The sequence below is a fragment of the Acipenser ruthenus genome, chromosome 11, assembly GCF_902713425.1.
Source record: "Acipenser ruthenus chromosome 11, fAciRut3.2 maternal haplotype, whole genome shotgun sequence".
Lineage (NCBI taxonomy): Eukaryota > Metazoa > Chordata > Actinopteri > Acipenseriformes > Acipenseridae > Acipenser > Acipenser ruthenus.
The window spans coordinates 36,854,254-36,876,357 of record NC_081199.1 but is presented as its reverse complement, the minus strand read 5'-3'; the positions used below and the strand labels follow the sequence as shown (position 1 = coordinate 36,876,357).

At 36.4% G+C, this 22,104-nt stretch overlaps 1 protein-coding gene across 7 annotated transcripts in view; it reads left to right on the top strand.

The window, feature by feature from the left end:
- LOC117426649 (zinc finger E-box-binding homeobox 2-like) overlaps window positions 1–22,104 on the top strand; it is a 73,147-nt gene that overhangs the window by 46,344 nt on the left and 4,699 nt on the right. For 5 of the 7 annotated variants that reach the window (XM_034044494.3, XM_034044492.3, XM_034044490.3 and 2 more), the window contains 6 exons: window positions 10,630–10,887; window positions 13,769–13,840; window positions 15,779–15,967; window positions 16,753–16,967; window positions 19,165–19,273; window positions 19,654–21,626. In XM_034044494.3, coding sequence (XP_033900385.3) covers window positions 10,749–10,887; window positions 13,769–13,840; window positions 15,779–15,967; window positions 16,753–16,967; window positions 19,165–19,273; window positions 19,654–21,626 — 2,697 coding nt within the window. In that variant the 5' untranslated portion in view covers window positions 10,630–10,748. Of the gene's footprint in view, window positions 1–9,029; window positions 9,121–10,629; window positions 10,888–13,768; window positions 13,841–15,778; window positions 15,968–16,752; window positions 16,968–19,164; window positions 19,274–19,653; window positions 21,627–22,104 lie in introns of all 7 variants that reach the window. The other 2 variants (XM_034044491.3, XM_034044488.3) reach the window with 1 other exon arrangement.

Sequence of the window (22,104 nt, the reverse complement as noted above, 5' to 3'; positions counted from 1 at the left end):
AAAAATTATTTTAACATCCCCAGTTAAAGATAACTAAAAGAGGTGTTATGAACATTAGAAAAGCCTCTGTGAGCTCCCCAGGTGGTCCATGGGCTATCTGACATCATAATTAAAAACACAGTTGTTTCACTGGGTCAGTAAGATATATTCTGCTCATGTATTTTAAGTGATAGCGTGCTTCTCATGCGGGTAGAGAAAGGGTAGGTGAGACATGAACATAGAACAAGCGCAGCTGACAAAACTGCTCTGACACAAGGAATAACATAGTTGCTGTGGTGCTCTTTCAGTCAACATCTTAAGAGTATTCTGATTGCTGTAGTAGAGGATTGAGGAAGACCGTTGTTTAACTAAAAACAATAATCCAACTTTCAGTTTGTTTAGTATTATTTATTTATTAGACGGTGCCACAGTTCTGTGAAAAAAACTTATTGTCTGTTCCCTGTGAGATAGATTTTGTCCAGGAATCTGCATTTTAAGTTACCTGAAGGTAGTACAGAGAAGTAATTATGTTTTATTGTTTTGTTTTGTTTTTTATTTCATTTGCAAATGTTGTTATGCTGTCAAGCCCTGTTTCAGACTGATTCTGCATCTCATGACTAATTGGGATGTAGTAACTGCATCAGCCTCAGCAGTGTCTAGAGGTTGGAATCCCTGTAGGGTGCTGGGCCTTGTTGTCAGGGGCGCTCATTTACTGATTGGAGAGCGAGGTAGCAGGATGAAAAGGAAGCCCATTTCCTGAAGCCCGTTTGATACCTGGTGGGGATGCTATTCAGGTGACAAAGATACAGGCACAGAGGGGGAACAGATGTGATTTACACACTCATTATCATCTGAATGAGAGCTCAGATAGAACCAGATCAGGGCCTAATCCTCACCTGGACAGTGTCCCCTCAGATCTTTATCCCATCTGAGGGACCCGATCCCCCCTCCGACCTCTTTAAATCCCTCACCCCCAGCTGGTGACTCACAGAGTTTTATGACAGTAAGCGGTCCTCCAAAGCTCGAAGCACAGATGCTATTCAGAAAATGTGCCTTCACACTGATTTTGTCCTCATTGTGTTTAAACCTCATCAGGGATATTCCCCCACAATAAAGCAGAACACCACTCATTTGTTTGGAAGTCTTCCAAGATGCTGTCTTTGACAGTGAGTCCTAGTTTATACCTCGGATACATTTTGTGTTAATAGTTTTTGTTGTTGTTTTATTTAGATTCATATGCACACTGATTACAGATTTGGATGTTAAAAAGGGTCATAACCAAAGCACTGCTGTTGCTTGTATGGACACAGTACACACAGTAAACACAAAAGTAAACACACACACACACACACACACACACACACACACACACACACACACACACCTTTGTATTAATTAATCACTAATGTATCATTTAGTTTCATTGAATATCTTTATAATATCATATGCTCAATTCTAAAGATGACAAAATGCAATTTTTTTTTTAGGCTGCAGCAGTCTAAGACAAGAATGCAAAACAACCTTGACCAGATCAAACTGTTGTTTTTAACCTTCACTTATCTCAGGGTCTGCCTGATAGTTTTGGCGAGCAGCAAAAGGTACAAGGAATTTGTGGGAACAAAAATGACTGCTTGGTTTCAGATTTGTAATTAGTTATAGTTTTACAGATTTCATAGACCCAAATAAATAAATAAATAAAACAATGTGATTTCAACATCCCATCCCATTTTCCATTTGCAGTAAAAGACTAAATGACTTTGTTACAGTCCATAATTACAACTCAGGTTCTGCGTAACTGTTATTAACAAAAACGTACAGTAATCTGTTCTGACACTGCAATATGTTATTGTAGCATTCTAATTAATCTTACAGGAAGTGTAATAAATTTACAATATCAGATTGAAGCAATACTGCATATAGATTTATTAATGCTTTTAATCAGTCCTGGCAAAATTAATTTTGCACTGATTGCTTACATTTGAATTTGCATATACTTAGTGCAAGTAATTTATTTTTATGGATTTCTTTTTATTAAAATGGGGCATGTGGCCCTTCAGCTGCAAAACATTTCTTATTTCTCCATTGAATGTCTTCAACATTCGGTTTAAATAACGGTGAACCTTTTAGTATACTAGCAAAGGTTTGTTTAAAAGTTTGTGTTGAGCACTGTAAGTTGGTATTCCACATTTATGTAAAGTTTCTTGTCTTTAGGGATTCCTTGTTGTTTCCCATGAATTTTGTATTCAGAAATGGGAATACTTTAATTGCCACCAGTTGCCCTTAACAACACAACAAAAACAAAAAAAATTCTGTCTGTAAAAATTCTGTATGTTAATGCAGGTGATGAATTACATTTCATTTCAAGATATTTGGATGCAGGGAATACTGGGTTCAAAAAATTTGAATTGTAATGGCTTTGTGTGAAGATTGTGCATAATGTATAATTTAGTGTGGAACAGTGTAAAGAACAAAAATATTTATTATTCAGACTTGTATAATAGATTTTATGGATGGCTATGCGTTCCCTGCAGAGTTTTCTTAATTGAATAGATTTAAACATAGTTTTTTTTTTTTTTTTTCAATTGACACACTCAATTTTAAAGGCCAACTGCACTTGTTAAGATTGTAGTGGATGTTGAAAGATTTTGTAACTTCTGATTTGACATTCCATATGTATCTCAAGAAACTTTTTTGTCTTCTTGCATCTTTTTGCTTTAGTTCCCTAGCTCTGAAACAAAAAGGTCAAAAACTGCACCTAAACATTTGACGAGAAACATTGTTTGTAACGATGTATAGCAACTATTAGGCAATATCATTTCCTTGCCCAGTGTTACATGCCAAAGTAGGCAAAAAATGTAAAACAATGTCTGAGTAATATGTTGACTGTAAAATTGCACATATATGAGCTTGACTAAATTAAGTTATCCACATTATCTTCACAAGCATACATTTAGACAAATGCACTGCAGCCAGAGCTAAGGCAGCATGAACTGTTAGTTTCTGTGAGTAGCGTTGCTTGTTCATATTAAAAAGGGAGCTGATAGCACTGCACTGTGACTGTCAGCTTGGTGTCTGCCACACCCCACATCAAACTGACAACCAGCATTTACTGCCAGTATCAGCAGATTCCATTACCTGAAAGATTTAAATGTGGGGAGGTGGGGTAGTCACCAGTGGCACCAAGCCGCAGTGTTCCTCAACTACTTGAGACAAGCAAAACAGAGAATTGGGAAAGGAGTGTCATCACAGCTCCAGCTTTAGAGCACAGTCACAGATAAGGGTCTCAGCTTACAAACACAGACCTATCAGAAACAGAGAGATTGTTACAAGCATGTACATGATCCTGCTTGAGTGAATGGGCAGCTGGAGTGCTTTCAGTACATGTTGTGAATGTGCTGGGGAAAGAAAATGAAAAAAAAGAAAACATCAACAAAAGGCAAGATTTGTCAAAGTCATAACTGGCTGAAGATGCATTCTCATTACCATTATCCATGGCTTTGGCATACATAATTTAAGGATTGTAAGCTAAAGCAGAGAACAGCACTATTTATTCTTCATGCTGCCCATTGTTTTGTAAATATGTAGTGGGACCACAGAAATAGTTCCTCAGTTTATAAAATTCAGTATTTAACCCTATCTTGTAAAGGAAGATACGGTATAATCTTTGACTGGTTTGATAATATAGTCTTATCAATAAAGTGAAAAGCATGTTCATAGTGCAAAATTAAATGTTATTACATTTTAAGATTGAGTTTTATGGCCAGAAGTGCTTTAAGTTGCTAATCTTGTGATGCGTGCTAATTAGTGTACCAAGATATTAAAGATTTGTCATCCTAAACTGTTATAAAGGAGCCTTGTTTAAATCCAGGGGATGTGAAATTAAAACACAATCATATATTAATGTTTCTTCATATGCCAATTCCATCTGCAGGTTAAGATTTTAATAGTTGTTTACTGACTTAACAAAATCTGTTTTCTGACAGAGTGAAGGGGATGTACAACCAAAAGAAAAGGTTATAGGGACTGTTTGTATGTAAATACAGACAGTACAGTACTTTCATGGAGATGATTTACGTAAATATATAATGTATATTTTCACTTGATGTTTGATATGCATCTCTGATAATAATTTGCACTAAGTTCTTATACATCTGTCCCCCTCAGAAATCAAGTCAACACTTTTTGTTTTGACACTTGTTATATATTCCACCTTCAAAAGGTACAATAGTATGAACAGCGCATAGAGAAGCTGTGTGGAACGGAACATCTCTAAATAAAATGTGATTTGATAAGTGAAAGTTTGATTTGCAGGTGCTGTGCACTGTAATTTTTCAAACATGAACACCATTGCGTGATGAACATCACATAATCATGTAAAGTGAAATGTTTTAAGTAGTTACTGCATTCACTGGGGGAAAAAAAAGGAAAAACAAAAAACGCTTTTATATCAAAAGAAAATAAGAAATTGTCTCCTTTTGTGTGAGAAAAGTACCAGTTTGCTCAGGATTCAAACTGGAATGATATTATTCACCAAAAGGTTTTGTGTGTATTTGGTTAGTTACAGTAATTATAGCCAATAACTGACAGCCAGAATCACGCAGGAGAAAGTAAAGGCTGTTTTCTCACACAAGGCCCCGCTGCAGAACATCTGCTGAGAGATTTGCATATTAATTAACCCATATTAACTCTAATTATTCTGGGAAATTATCAAATAAATTAAATTTTCTAATTTTAACCTTTCTTTTGCTTGACGTGAGTGCTGGAAGAACTCGGAAGACTGCCTCACCTGGGCTGCAAGCTAAGGAGATTGTTTTTTTTTTTTTTGCTTTAGACCTGAGGGCAGCCTGGGGAGCTTTTGTGTGTCTTACACTTTTTTTTTTTTTTAGCTTCTGTGCTTGGTAGGGGCCCTGAACATTTGTCGAGAGATGGAACATGTGTGCATGTAAGCACAGATGGTGGGTTTGTACAGGGGCAAGGAAAGGTGGGACCTCAGAGCAGTTGAGCAAACCTTAAAGCTTTCTTTTTCCAGCCTGTTGCTCAGGCCACTGCAAATAAATGGGAGTTTAATTCAATTAGAGTCAGGCTTCTGTGGGTGCCTCATAGCAGACATTATTGAACCACCCCCCTTTCCCAACACGTAGACACACACTCCAAGTTTGGTTTACACTCCACTGAGTTTCTAGCATTCATGCCTCCTACAAAGCAGTCCCACTCTGTTCAGACTTTTGTTCAAGTTTTGACACTGTCCTTTTGCTTACTGCAGGTTTTGAACTGTCAAACTAAATTAATACTACTGTATTCTTCTTCTTCTTCTTCTTCTTCTTCTTCTTCTTCTTCTTCTTCTTCTTGAACAAAATAACTAAATAGTGATTTCAATTTAGCTGTAAATGGAAGCCACTTTTCGCTATAAAAGAATTAACAGTTTGAATTTTAAATCTTAATTGTTAGAAAACAACACCTCCATTGGAAAGCTGTGAGACAATGATCTCATTTCCACCTTAATGCTTTTCCTGCCCCTTTGAGCCATGCAGGTGATCAACATCCCCCAGAACCATGAGAGAGACAGAAAGATCAGTTATCATCCAATAGGGTACATGTCCTCTTCCATTATCACTGCTGAAGAGATAGGAAGCAGCACATTACCTGAAGCAAACGTGTAACAGTCACTTGAGCTAAATGTTGCAACCTCACAGCACAGGATTCTAAAGGGACTCAGATGAGCAGGCATTTTGAACACTGGAATATATACAACATTTTATTTATGTATTCATTCATTTATTTATTTAACTTATAATTTCTGATGGAAGAAATACAAATACACCCCATTCCTGCATGGAAGCATGGAACTTCATTTTGGGGCAGGTTTATCACTAAGCAGCAAGCTGTCATTTCATCTATAAAAGGTATGGTTTTCTTAGGGTACTACTGTAACATACAAAAAATCCTAAATGCAAGGATTCAGTTGGTTGGAGTATATATCTTTACCGAAAATAAAGTATTTGCAGCTGTTTTTTTCTTCTTCTTTTTATTTTTATTTTTCCAGTACTAAATTACAGACAAACAGAAACTGACCATACTACAGTAATAAGCCAATTTTAATTTTTTAACTTGCAATTTACTGTCGTTTCATTTCATATTGTATGGTGCTGATTAGGTAACATTTAAAGAGGAAGGTGATTTCCTTTACCTTTCCAGTTAATCAAATTCAGATTCAGCAAGTCTGCTAAACAACGTTTGCGTCACAGATGCATAACATTTTATGTATCACTTCCTTAAAAATAATAGTCTTAATAGTAATAATTATGGTTGCCTGTAAGATTATTATTATTAGTGGGGGTCCACCTTAATCTATGGTTCCATAACATTTTAAAAACTTTTTCCTGTTGTATATTGGGTGAGAATTGTACTTCAGCTGTTACTGTTTGTGTTGAGGTTTGGTGCGTAAATGGAGAGAATTGGCCTGTGTTTGGAAATACAAATGACCCAGCGCTTAGATGCTGTTTGTTCTAGAAAAAAGAAAACAATAAAGAGAATGATGATGGCTATTTTCAGAAGATGAAAATTCTTAGAGAGGCTTTTTGTCTGTTTGCTGTAAATGATTTTACGATAGTCTTTCATCTATTCAATGAAAAGCACATGAAGACTTAATGTTGCAGGGAAAAACTGTGCTGGGTTTTATTTTATTTATTTATTTGTTGGAATGAAAAACAGGCTCACGCTTAAAAAGCACCAGACAGTAAAACAATGATTATCATTCTTTCCTTCACCCCCTCTCCTCCCCCACACAAATAGTCATTTTGAAAGTTGCTAGTCATCATAATCAATACAATATACATTATTAACAACTGCCCTCTTCACTTAACTGACAGCATAATGCCAACATCATACAAAGAATAAGGGCTAGCTAGGTAGAGAGGTTTAAGTCTAATATTAGACACTTCAGTAAATACAAATGTCATATTAATTACCTAAAAGACATTTGAATTAAAGAAGTTCAATTTATTTGTGTGAAAACAAAGAAATAAACCAAACAGGTAACACCATTCTGTAAATGTCAGATTTAATTGCCTTTGTTGTCTGTGACTCTAAAGGAAGAACAAATATAGGACATGTCATCTAAAGAGAAATTGCCAAGAAGTAAATATTATTTATACATAAAAACACACAAAAGAAAGATTTCTCTAAGGTATGGTATTGTAAGGTACAATAAAAAGGCCATACAGACGTTTACACATATTTAAATTGATGAAATGAGGGTGGCAGATGTGAAGCCTGACATTCTGGATGTAACACTGCGGTTAAGATATGACATTAGTTAATTCATGTAAGTCACTCACAAAAACGGTAACATGTTTATTTCTTGTGATTCAATAGAACAGTTGTTTTCTGCCAGGTACTGTTAAATGTCATGAATTCCTAGTGTTTACAAAACTTGTCTTGGCAAAATACCAGTGATAGGAGTGTTGCAAAAAGGGTATCTTACTGCTGAACACAATTTTTTTTTCACTTGGTGTTCAGATAATGGTACACCATATGCTTTCTTGAACTTTTGTTTCTTCTATATCCCTGTGATAGATGTAAATGTATTTTCTATTACAGCAACTGTGCGTTTTATGCCAAATCTCCACATCTACTAAATGAAGATTGTCCTTGTGTACAGAATGACCTATATGACCCAATGGCAAACATATTGCTTTTGTGTGGGAGGCCGTTTCTTTTCTGTTGTTGCAACTGTGTTAGTGACAGAAAATACAATTTAAACAGCCAAAGGTACCAGGGGAACATTATTCACAATACAATCTATATATTTGTTGTTTTCACAAGCTATTATTAATAGCTACTAGAGGAAAAAAAAACAACAAAAAAAACAAGCAAGTTGGACACCAAACTTTGTAAGACTGCCCTACTGTTGACCTTTTTTAAGACTCCCCAATTCAGAATGTTTTATTTACCAAGTAAAATACTTTCCCTTTTCTTTGTCAAAGTTATCACATGCTCTCTGTGAATGTTTCACTTGTACCTATAGAAGGACATTAAGAAGCAGTCAATTAAATCTTCTTTCCACCTAAAGAAAACATAAAAAATACTGATGATTAAGTGCTTATGTAAAAGAAGGAAAACCTGTGTCTTACATACCAGTGGAAACTTCTTGACTGTTTTTTTCTTCTATTTTACAAAAACATGCAATCTTGTGACACATACACATATTTTAAAACCCACCCATCGAAAAACCCACCTAAAATTATTATTGTCAGTAACCGTACAGAATATATACGTTTTTGGTACTAAAAACAAAATGCAACACTAATCACAGAAAGACTAAGACTAAGAGTCTGGCTTATCAGAAGACCTGTAATGGCATTCAGAAAGGAGCTGTGCAGCTGTAAGTGGAGTTGACAGTTGTTATTTATTTAGTTTGAAAGTATTTACTGCTGTTTGCAAGAGAGGGCTCTAAAGGTTGTGAAGCATTGCTATCCTACGGTGATGGATGTTTCATGACTGACCCTATAGCGAGACATAACTTCATTGCTTGTTTAGATTGCTCTAATATTTGGAACTCACGAGAAGCTGCTGATTAATCGCAAATCTTCCCCCTTTTTTTTTTTACATCCAAAATATTTAAGTCACAGTGCAGTAGCGCTGTTGATGTGTCATTCCATGCGGTATGCCAGAAACAAAAGAGAGACCCTAAAAGGCATGTTTTTTGGGGAATAAAAGCCTTTTAAAACCTGTCCAGCCTTAGATAATTTCATTCACTCTTTCTAGACCTCTCTTTATTCCCCTTTCGTCCAGAGATCAGTTTTTAGGGGCGGGTTGATAGCTTCCCAGGCCTCCTGGCCTTTTGTTGCAACCCCCACTGAGGCGGCCCTCAGAACCTTTAGAAAGGAGTCTTCTGCGTGTTGCTAAGAAATGGTTAAATCTCAGTTGCTACATGGGAGAAAAAATAAATAACAGCGCATTATCAATTGTGCCAAGGTATATCTGGACCACACAGCTCGTTCGAATGTCTCACTTTCTTTCCCTTTCCCTTTCTTTTTTTTTCATTTCAGAGGGCATTACCCAGCCTCAACTTGCCTAAACCCTTGTGGTCACACCTCTTGAAAAGGTTTTGTTTCTCCCGTCAATTGGTATTCAAACCAGGTCAGCGGATTCTGTTTACCCTGTCTCCGCAGCCGTTTTCATTTTAATTTGCACCTGTTGTGCAGTTGTTCGGAAGGCAAGTGCAGGCCCGCGGATTATACAAAGATCATATTATGAACAGATATACGCAGTGTAATCTTTTTGTCCCTAGTCTAACCTAAAAAAATCGTCTGGGCTTTTTTGTTCTTTTTTTTTTTTCCTTGGGAACCTGTCAGATAAAGTATGCAATATGACTTCAGTTTTACTATAAAAGGGGTCTAAGAATCCCTGAAATGCATTATAAACTTAAAGTGACTTAATTTTTTAACCACTTCTCTATAATCCTTTAGTTGGCAAGAGCCACTTGAGATAACCCTGTTCATAACTTAGCAGGAGATTGCTTTATTAGGCATACACAGAACTCAAAATGAACCTGAAAATTGTTTGTGTTTTTTTTTTCCATGGGCCATTTCTTTTAGCCTTGTTCCCATGATGTCATGGTTTTAACTTTTCTTTTCTTTTTTTTTGGGTACGTGTTTCTTAAGTGTTGGGTTAGCAGTACTTGGCACTGCTGTATGTCTGTGTATGATGCTGTGTTTCTCTAGCTGAGCTAATGCCCTGTGTTTATTACTCTAATCTTTCTTTCGGCTTGCTAAAGTGGACAATTTATGTACTAGCATGTAGGCCGAGAGCCTTGTGAGGCTGACTAATTCAGAAACAGCCACCTTCAATTGAGTTCACAGACCTTACTTACAGGCTGTCTATTTTAAGAAAAGCTGCCATGTGTCTGGGACCAAGTGCTGTGGAATCAAACGGGCTTATACTTGTGAGTTATTTTAATGTTGGTCTAGTCGGTGCATTTTTTTTTTTAAACTCTAAGGCGCTTAGAAAATTATAGCAATCCAGAAGAAAGGGGTTTCCACTATTCTAAATGACAATGAAAAACAAACCAATAGACCATACGAGCTACCACAAATTGTTAGGTGGTCTGTTGCCAGGTAGGTCGGTTGATGGGCTTTAAAGATGTTGTGCTCTAGTTGTTTTTACAGACAATGTTTTATATTGTAGTACTTATTTTATATTCCATGGGTATCTGGTGATGGTCTATTGCAGGTGGCTCATTGCAGAAAATTGTATCACTGGGACTCTGACTCTGTACTTTTGTTTCTGAACTCATTATTTTTGCTACACAGGTTAAATATCATTTAATAGATACTGAAATGCATCAGAATTGGTATAACAGGCAGCTGTACTTTTGATCTAGATGCTATGAGAGGTGCTGCTTAATGATATCAGTAGCGATTTCTTGATTTAGATGCTATTTTGGCATGGCTACACTTCATCTTACTGAACGCTGATGGTTTAGGCATTGGGTAAATATATATGTGTTTTAAATTATGTTTTTGCTCACACTGGCCTGTAATGACATTTAAGCACTCATTACAGTAGTTATCTGGAGGGGAACAACCAATATTGGACTTTTTGTAACTTAAATCATAACTCCCTGCTCTTTTGTATCTCTTGTTGCAGTGTTGAACTATGAAAACGTAGTGGAAACAGGATCAGAAACAGATGAGGACGACAAGCTGCACATTGCGGAAGAGGATGGTCTCCTTAGTGCCCTGGAACGTGAGGGTAGTCCAGCGAGCATGCCCAAACATGACACTTTTCCGCGTGTGAGCCAAGCACTGATACAGAAGGAGGATGAGGAAGATGAGATGAGAGAGAGCGGAGTGGATCGCACCTGGCAGAGCAACGAGATGCTGCAAACCTCAGTCGACGGTACTGGTAAGCGTGCCAGTTCAGTCGTACCAGAACCGGATATTATGACAAGAGATTTCTCAGAATGGTTTGAAATTCCATAGTTCTAGACAATTATGACTGTGGAACATATAACAGTAGTGACACATCATGAAATGACAAAACAAATAAAGAAAGCCGGGTCATACACTGTTAACGTCGCAATTACAACAAAGTTACCCACATGAACATACAATTAAAACTCATCTAGTAATACCTAGAAAATAGTATAATATAATGCATACAGACATATGATGCAGATGTAAGATATGGCAAAACACGCATTTATTATGCTTTTTGTTTGTTTGTTTTTTTATTTGTTTGTATTATTATTTATGATGTCTCCAACTCTGAAGATCAAATATGTATTGTAACTCTTTTTTATTAAGCTTATTTTTTATAATCAAACATACTCTAAAAAAGAAGAAGTTGGTCTTAGATGCTTGAAAGATAAATACTTTTAATTAGGGGCAGAAGATAGTCATTAAAGGAAGCCAGACTGCTGCAGAAGTCATTAACAATCTTAAATGAAATTTTTATTTTTATGATAGCCATTTACATGTATAATAAGAGTCAATGATTCTTGGGAGCCGTGTGACAGAAACAGAGTGTGGCGAGAACTCATGTAAGACACTCCATTTAAATGAGCCAGTGTGAGCTATTCATTTCTGCTAATGAACTAGCTGTGCAGAGTGCTGAAAGGGGAAAATATTCAGGGGTTTAAAAATGTAATATGTAAAAAAGGAAAAGAAATCTAGGTTTTAGAGCAAAGGATTTGATAGTGTGTATATTACTAACATGACGAGAGCTAAAAAAAATTATGGTTAAAACTCATCTTTAACATAATAGTAACATTAGATGAATAACAGAGTATTAGAAAATTGACTAACAAAAGCAGTTGTCAATATTTGTAGCTAAACTATGTGGTGCCATATTGCTGTCTTTCAATGTGTTGTATTTTTTTAGATAAAGCATTTCTCACATGATAAAATATTTGTCATGTTTTTAAATTGTGCATTGTTTAAATATTCCTTCAAATATTTTTCAAGTTGTTGGGTACTGGCTTTTTCCTTGGTGCCTCACTGTCTACAGTGGTACCTCAGCACATAGCTTTACTCTGAGATAAGCCTCTACTTTTCTCTTGCTTTTTTCTCCTGTGCTTTGGTACTTTGTCTGCAGGATGCAGGTTTTGAACTGAAGAGCACAGTGGAGTTCTTACTGTGTTTTTCCGGTTCCAGCACAATCAGAGTTTTGTGTTTGGAATTGTCCTTGACATTCTTTCATCCCACAATGGGGTGGACACAGTGTGCTGGAAACCATGACATCATTATCACTGACAGAGATTTTAAATAAATCACCTGCGTTCTTCTCAGCCTCTTTTCTGCTTATTCAAGAGTTCTTAAAGAAATAAGGAAAACAGGGACTTCTTGTTTTTAGAAAACTCTAATCCAGGAGTAGCCAGCAGTATAAACAGGAATGTTTTCAAAATAAACAGGATAGATGATGTTAAATAAACAGGTTGAGTTATGATAGGTGAAAGGTATTAAGGAGTCCTTCTAGGTTTCTATAAGACCCTAAACTTTACCCTACAGTCATTTCATACCACTGCCTTATTGTAGTTTTTGTAGTTCATTTGTTTAAGTACCGTTTTAGCAGGTGCTGCTGTTGAATTAAACTATGTAATTCTTTTTTTTGTCACATTCTGGATTAAGTATACATCTCAAATAATTTGTATTTCAAGCATCAGGTAAATTTGCAATTATTATTAAAACATGTTATTGCAGTATCACAGACATCGCCATGGCCCAGATCTTATGAAACAAATCATTTCATAATACCAGCCACAAGTAAAAGGTAAAAAAGTGAATGACTTTCACTCATCTTACTAATCTGCATATATGATACAGACTGCTTGGAAGGCTACAGACATGGTATATTTTCTTTCGTTACTTAGTTGAAAATGTCAATGAGGAAGGAAGTGCAACAGTTTGAACATTACCAGCATTATGCAAAAAAAAAAAACTGCAGTCAGTTGCTGTTTTCCCCTCAGTCACTGGGTTTGTGTGCCCTCAGATGGAAAGCTTATGATACTTGTGACTCCACGCTACCAGAAATCACATGAGATGAGCTAGGAGGAACAAACACAATAGCTATATTTATAACCAAGCCTATCTTCTCGGAAATACCTTGATTTCATTTCATAAGAGATTATGGGAGTCGTTAAAAGTAAGAGCCAGCTAAATTGATTGTCCGTGTTAACCAACAATGCCCTCCTTTTTATTATCTCTTTAATGACAAGGTTAGGTATTTATTCCTCAAATATTTAAGTTGTATTATTCACATATATGCAGTGCCTGTGTAAAACTTAGAGGCTTTTAGTGTCATCAGAAAAAACATTAACTTGATTGCTCGGACCACTTTTTTTTTGTTTGTTTTTAAGTTCTGTATTTTATGAATACACCCAGTCCAGGTCAAAAAAATAAAATGCCTATTTCTCTGGATCTGTCCCCATAGTTTTTTCCTTTCTGAATTCATCTAGATTTCACCATCACATGGGAACAAGCAATACTATTGTTCATGCTTACTATGATAGACAACTCTTGTATTAATCTTTGCTTGGCACCCCCAAGTCTCAAGTTCCCTCAAGCTCTTTTACTGCTTGCTGTAATGTTTAAGGTAAATAAGTCTCTGTCTGGCCCGTATGATACTATTCATTAAGAATCCTGAACAAAGCCATTGTAGACCAGCACACAGCCATGCTTTCATTTCTTTGTACCTTCAGCTGAAGGCTTCATTGTCACTTTGGTTGTTTTGTACACTCAGGTACTGAATTTCGGCCTCTCTCTCTCTCTCTCTGCTTTCACTATAGATGAAATGAAAGATGAGTATGACACTATGGGGCCTGAAGCCACACTTCAGACCACTGGAAACAATGGTACAGGTAAGTTGACTTCACAAACTGAAATACATTTGCTAAACATAATGTTTACACTTAATTATTAAGGTTCTGCAACTCCATTTGCTCTTGCTCTTGTGAGTATTGGTGTTTTGAAGGAACAACGTTATGTCCATAGCAATAGCTGTTACTTTATATAACATTTAACATCTCTTTCTGTGGTATTACCAATTTTAGTGTGCACCATTATGCTTTATTTGGTGGAACACATACTTTTTCAAGGCTATTACACTTGTCTCGCCTAAGTTGCTATACATAAAGGTGATTTCCACAAAGCAAATATGTATCCTAAAAGCCATCTTTGTTGGGAAGTGTCCTGATTGCACTAAGGTTTATTGGTCTCAAGTAACTGTTTACATGTTTAATTTTAAAGTGTTGGCCCAAATTCAAAATGTTTAATGTATGTATTTTGAAATATGACCAAAATGAACACAATTCATTACAAACCAGAATTGATGTAACAAATACCGGTAGTCGAGCCTTAGTGCCTAAACTCATCGTTTAATAACTGAGCAGACACTGGAAGTGAGATTGTTTTAATGAGGGTACAATGCATGTAATAGACTTGTTTTAATGCCCTACAATACAATTAGACATTTTAGACAGGTTGACATTTTCAAATCATTTTTTGACAATGACACAATCCACTACCTTGACCTTTTACAAATTGGATCATAAAATATTTACACGATAAACTACAATCCACTTTATATACTTTTGAGAGTTCAGACAACAATCTAATGAACAAGTAGTGATAATAATAATAATAATAATAATAATAATAATAATAATAATAATAATAATAATAATAATAATAATAATAAAGGAAAACAAAAACATTTTGTAAATGGTACCTATTTGCCAGTTCAAGGATTTTAATTTGCTATATTGAAACCTTAAGAAGGGGAAAAACCTTTCAGAGATTACCATACAGAGGAAAACAGAACTAAAACTTGGCAGGTTGGCAGGACAGGCAGTTATTGGCCTATAAACAGTGTGTACCAATGAGGGCCTGTCATTTCCTGGCTAATGAAGGTTGTGGTTTTTTATTAGCTTTGTTTGCAATTAGGGGCAGCTATCTCTATTTTGCAGCTCTGAGTTCCCACAAGAGCTAAAACAGAAAAAAGAAAATTCAAAGAAAGAGTTGGTGTCTTAAGCTATTTTGAGTTTCTATTCCGTTTTTAATACAATAAATTTGAAATGTCACTATGCTTGACTATACTTTAGATTTAGATTTTATAATTGCTCATGAAATCATTCTTATCCATTTATCGTACTTACTACGTGCTCTTAATGGACTTTACTTGTATAAGCAAATATTTTTACTATAAGTTTAACTGCTCTTTGTCAAACTCACTTTTAAATGTAATTATTTATTGTATTCCTTATTTTGCTCTTATTTGAATTTGATCTTATTTTCTACTGATTTTACTGTACTTTATAACTGCTCTTATCTGCAATGTGATATTCTATAATGTGATACTTTGTACTGTGATATTTTGTAACAACTGTAAGCTGTCCTGGATAAGGGCATCTGCTAAGAAATACATAATAATAATAATTACTAGGAAAAAAACATAGGGCCTTTTAATACCAAAACTAAAAGCTTTGAAGCATAAAAAATTGTCCAAACATACCAAAAAGAGAAACTGTTATCTTTGGGTTCCTAAAGTGTTAAGGCAGTTAGCCAAAACTACAAAATAAAAAAAAGCAAAAAAGAGATTCATAATTTAGCCATCATAATCAAATGTGTGTTCAAATACACAGTAACTTAGATGTATACTTCTAATACTACTGCCTTAATGGTTTTCTTCATCACATTTAGAGTCACTTTTAGAAGCGTGTTTCCAATATGTAGCAATAATGTTCCATTTTTCAGTCAAGTGATTAAAAATATTTTGCTGTTTCTTTTTCTCTTTTCAGTTAAGAATGTAGATTGCACTTCAGAATTTGAGAAGTATTTTGCCAAACGAAAGCTGGATGCTGGAGAGAGCCATGTGGTCAGTATTGCAGAGTACCTGCAGCGAGGTGACACAGCCATTATTTACCCAGAAGCCCCCGAGGAGTTGTCCCGCCTTGGCACACCGGAGGCCAATGGGCAAGAAGAAAATGGTAAGAATTTTAGAGCATGCACACAACAGTCGTACTGACACATGCAGCTGTTGCCATTATGAATTCACCACATGCCTGGGTGTTTACCTTCAGACTTGAAGAACAGCTGCTGAAGCTTGCAATCAGATAGTGCACCTCAAACATTTGATAAAAAAAAAAAATGATGAGACACAATTTCTAGATGTTGAATGCACAATAAAAAGGATGGCATTTAGAATTAAAGTCATTTAAAATAATGTGCATTTTTTAAAAACTATATCTGTATCTGATACTTAAAGTTCATTACTTGAAATGGTTATAGTGATATTTAAATGAGTGGCAGATCTTGATAAAAAGCTGCTGTGCTATTTAAATTCTGACAAGCTTTAAAGCAATTCTTAGCTATAAGCCATTTAGCCTTGGGAGAAACAAGTACCGGTAATGGTGTGGCTATAGCAGATTAGAATTCGTCAAAGTGAGATAAAATACATAAAGGTTTCAATTTAAAGTTAATTTTCATTCCACCATAGATCATTTGGAACCAAAACAAATTAAAAATTCAACTGGATGAATGCAAATGCTTAATTGATTATGCTGACAGACTGTAGGTGATTTGTACTGACTTCGCCAGGGTGTGTACATTCAGGGGTAAAGATGCCAGCTTGAGACGATGGCACTCTGCAGAGCAGATTGCAGAGATACGTCCCATACCATTCCGGGCAGCAGGCCCATTAGCTGCCACTGATTCGCTGACCTTTTGGCCTGTTTTTTCTCCCCCCCGCCCCCTCTCCATTTACTCTATGTAGACCTACCACCTGGAACTCCAGATGCTTTCGCCCAACTGCTGACCTGCCCCTACTGTGACCGGGGCTACAAGCGCTTGACATCACTCAAGGAGCACATCAAGTACCGCCATGAGAAGAACGAGGAGAACTTTGCCTGCCCCCTGTGCAACTACACTTTCGCTTACCGCACCCAGCTTGAGCGACATATGGCCACACACAAGCCTGGCAGAGATCAGGTGAGGATTGTGTGCTGCTTTTTAAAAAATATATATATTTGGATTTTCTTCTGATGCATGATAACCCCTTGGAGAAAAGATATCATTTTGATTGGCAATCATTATTAATTTTTCATGGCATTTTGAAGATGCAGATCTTTAATGTAATAGCTTTAATTGAGGCCTAAATGATTTTTTGATGGCCTTCTCTGATATGATTTAGCAGTCTTATGTTCACGATCGAATGATTGTGTTAATTTACAATTTAGAAATTGTATCTGCTCTTTAACTTCACTTTACTTTAAGCTTTTATGTTCATTCAAATCTAACAAAAACAGCTTCTTCTTAGCTATGTTTTACATTCTCATTTATTGTATGTACTTTTTTTTAAAAAGAGTCTACTAGACCAGGCTGCTGTTATACTTGATATAAAGGAGAAAACAGGTAGCTTGAGATACTTTGTTTAACTTTCTCAAATGAAACATGCTCAGTCTAAAATAAAAATGACAAAACCATTTATGCTATGCACAGAGGCCTATTCTTGCGTTCCCTGGAGAAATTTGCCTGAAAACTGATATTGATATATAAAGTGATACAGTGTTATTGTAAATCACTTATTTAAACATTTGATATACCATTTATGCAGTATTCAGTATTTTCTGCAGTTAACGTTGAGCTACTAAAGATTTTTTTAACTTCAAATTGAAAGATTCTCTTGCACAGAATTAACCCAGAGACCCAATCTCCTCCAAAATAAATAAAACCTTATCACCCATCCATCTTAAAGTGAGCTTTCCCAGCAACCAATGAAGAAATGATTTGAAAAAGTATAATGTTTTCATATGGGTTATGTACTTTATCTGTTTAAAATGTTTCCTGGCGAGCAAATAAAAGTTGTTTGTGCCAAATATTTCCAAAAAGATAAAAAGGAATTATTAAGCTACCCTTTCTGCTTGCGTAACATCCCTTTACACCCATGAATTATGGAGAATAGACTCAGCATTGCAAGATCCCCTCATTTGCTTGTGGCATTTACAATTAGTACATTAAAATGATTGTATCATATTAACAGTGGCACAACTAAAGTTTACAATGGTCCTCTGAGGGAAATGGGGGGAGACAAAGCAGCTGTTGCTGTTTGTTTATGCAACTCAGCAACATACAAGCGGTGGTCCCTCATTGGCGCTTGGCGGGCCAGCTTCTGCTTGATCTTTGAAGGTTGCTGCTGTTTGAACAAACCTCCCTGTGTCCTGTGTAACACCATCTGTCTCACCAGGAATGTGGGAAGAGTCAGCACACCCCAGCAGTTGTTAGCCTGTATCTGGGGCTGTTTCCTTGCTAAAAGGTCTTTGTGTTTTCTAACCGTTTAACATGCTCACCTCCCACCTTAAGTAATGCGGCTGGCAAATATATTTCTATTCAGAATTCAGATTTGTGGTTAATTTAAATTGCAAATTTATAAACACCAGCTTATTCAAATAATATTTCAAACAATATTTCACAGTTTTAACCTCTGGTGTATATATATATATATATATATATATATATATATATATATATATATATATATATATATATATACATATATATATATATATATATATATATATATATATATATATAAACGTTGGGCAACTGGCTCTTTGAGCTAATATATATATATATATATATATATATATATATATATATATATATATATATATATATATATATATATATATTCTAAATGTGTTAAAATAATTTATGGTAGCATAAGATTCTCTTCAGTTTAGAAAGGAAAGGATTCATGCTTTGATGATTTTCACCAAAATAGCTCTCAATTGTTCCTAGTTGTAAGGAACATCCCTGCATTTTACACTGGGCATTTATGACCTGATTGATGGTGGTTAAATTGAAAATCTAAAGAAAGAAGAATAAAAAGAAAAATACAACCCAGTTTAAAAAAGAAAAAACAAGTCCCATTTTATTTTATTTTGCTCATACCAAAATCTAAAGAACTGTTCCCTCATTTGCTAGCCAGGAAGTTGAAAGGTATGTGATTCACTCTGTTATCATTTCCTCACTTCTACTGTGACATTGGTGTTGGAAGTAGAAAGGCAAGATGGTGTGTAGTAAGCAAGCCATTCGGCTGGTCCGCAGCAGTTAACTGTGACTATTTACAGAACTCTCTCTCTGAGTTGTTTGTGTAAAGCTGATGTAAATACCTTCTCTTCAACAGCACCAACTGCTGAACCAGGGAGCTGGCAATCGCAAGTTCAAATGCACAGAATGTGGCAAGGCCTTCAAATACAAACACCATCTGAAAGAACACCTGCGGATTCACAGTGGTGGGTAGCAGGAGTGCTTATGCACAATCTTTGAATATTCATCACCTTGATTTAAGATTGTTTTGTAGTTCATAGGAAATATACTTACAGAATTCATTAGATTTTTGTTCTACTGTACACGAATGACTCACCTTTACTTGTGAAATAATGGAAGATTTAACTCAAACTATTTTTAAAACAATTGAATCTAGTAATTTGTATTCTATGAAATAGAAATGGGAAGTACTACTATTACTTTGTGTTTTTTTTATTAGTATATGTACAGTACAGGATGTCTTTACTGTACAGTTTTCTTGCTGTTATTTATGGAATATATTGATGTTTTTTTCTTTTTTAATGTAAAAATATATAGTAATTTAATTACATTTTCTTCTCCTTAGGTGAAAAGCCATACGAGTGCCCAAACTGCAAGAAACGCTTCTCCCATTCTGGCTCCTATAGCTCGCACATCAGCAGCAAGAAATGTATTGGCTTGATCTCGGTAAATGGAAGGGTGCGGAACAATATAAAGACAAGTTCTTCTCCTACTTCTGCTTCGTCTTCTCCCACTAACTCAGCCATCACACAACTCAGACATAAGCTGGAGAATGGCAAGCCACTCGGCCTACCAGACCAATCAGGTCTTCTAAAAATTAAAACAGAACCACTAGATTTCAATGACTACAAGCTCATTATGGCCTCTCATGGTTTTGGTGGGCCTGGACATTTTATGAATGGGGGAATGGGGCCTACTAGCCCATTGGGAATCCATGCTTCATCTCAAAGCCCAATGCAACACTTAGGGATGGAGGCACCACTTATGGGATTTCCTGCCATAGGGAGCAATTTAAGTGAAGTGCAGAGGGTCCTCCAAATTGTGGACAACACAGTATCAAGGCAGAAAATGGACTGCAAACCTGATGAGATCTCAAAACTTAAGAGTTACATGAAGGAACTTGGAGCTCAAATTGAGGAACACGGACAAGGAGTGACTTCTCCTGATGCACCAACTGTTGGTCTTCCAGTGGTCAGTCATAATGGTGCAACCAAAAGTATTATTGACTACACACTAGAAAAGGTCAACGAAGCCAAAGCTTGTCTCCAGAGCTTGACCACAGACTCAAAGCGACAAATTAGCAATATTAAAAAGGAGAGAATGAATCACATATTAGACCTAGGTACTGAAAATAAAATGCACGAGAACCTCTTTACTCCCTTCTCTTGTCAATTCTGCAAGGAGACTTTTCCAGGTCCAATTCCCTTACATCAGCATGAACGCTACATGTGCAAAATGAATGAGGAGATCAAGGCAGTACTACAGCCCAATGAGAACATGACTCCCAACAGGCCTGGGGTGTTGGGAGAGAAACACGCTCTCTTGCTTTCTTCCATGCTCTCCGAGAAAGTAGTGACAAGCCCCATCAACCCTTACAGGGACCACATGTCTGTGCTTAAAGCATACTTTGCCATGAACATGGAACCCAATTCAGATGAACTACTGAAGATTTCCATAGCTGTTGGCCTCCCTCAGGAATTTGTGAAGGAATGGTTTGAGCAACGAAAAGTTTACCAGTACAACAATTCCAGAACACCACCAATGGAACAGAACAATGCGGAGGTGGCGCTGGCTGCCACCAACACTCCCACTAAAGACACTTTGTCAGCCAGGTCTCCTATACCTTTAATAAAGCCTGTGGACTCTATTACTTACCCATCCATAGCAGAACTCCATAACAATGTTAATAATTGTGACACACCTCTCAGGCTTACAAAACCATCCCAGTTTACTGGTGGTAAACAAGTTGGTGAAAAGTTGGACCACTCCAGGAGCAATACTCCTTCCCCTCTAAATCTTTCCTCCACATCTTCTAAAAACTCCCACAGTAGCTCTTACACTCCAAACAGCTTCACTTCAGAAGAGCTCCAGGCGGAGCCATTAGACTTGTCTTTGCCAAAACAAATGAAGGAACCTAAAAGTAGTATAGCTGTAAGAAACAAAACTAAAGTTAACAGTGTTAACATTGACCATAACAGTATTTGTTCTCCAACTGAGCACATAGAGGAGCCATTGAACTTGGCCTATCTCAAGAAGGAATTTGGTTCACATGACAACCTTGACAAAAGCACTAATCAGTTGTTCAGTATTAACCCATTCGGTGCCAAACCTTTGTACTCATCGCTTCCACCACAAAGCGCATTTCCCCCAGCCACTTTCATGCCCCCGGTTCAGGGAAGCATCCCGGGGCTGCGGCCATACCCAGGGCTGGATCAAATGGGCTTCCTACCACACATGGCTTACACTTATGCAACTGGAGCAGCTGCTTTTGCTGAAATGCAGCAAAGAAGAAAGTACCAAAGGAAACCAGGTTTCCAGGTAAATATTAATTTCTGCTGAACAAAATGTTATTTTTTTTAATGCGCATTCTGTTATTACTGTACAAGATGAAAAATAAAAAAAAACGCTCACCTGTAATACTCACAAACCAGTAAAGCAGAGAATATTAACAGATGTTATATAAATGTTGAATATTTTAATTCTTCTGCATGCTTCATTAGTGGTATCACCATATAATGAGAGTTTTAAATGTTATAATGTGAGATTTAGGTGTTGCCAGACTGCGCTGCACTGTCTCTCTGCACAAAAGTGCAAACAGCATTGCATTGCCAGATGTTTAAATTCTTCCATTTTAACAGTACATCTGCCCTCTTTCTGAATGTGTTTCGGACAATTTAATTTTGTTCAGGTATTAATTAGTGAAAACTCAGCGCGAGTGAAATGTAATATCTGTGTAAAAGTGAAGGTGTGTTAGCATGCTGAGTAGTGCGTAGCTGACTGACTAATGTCTTTGGCC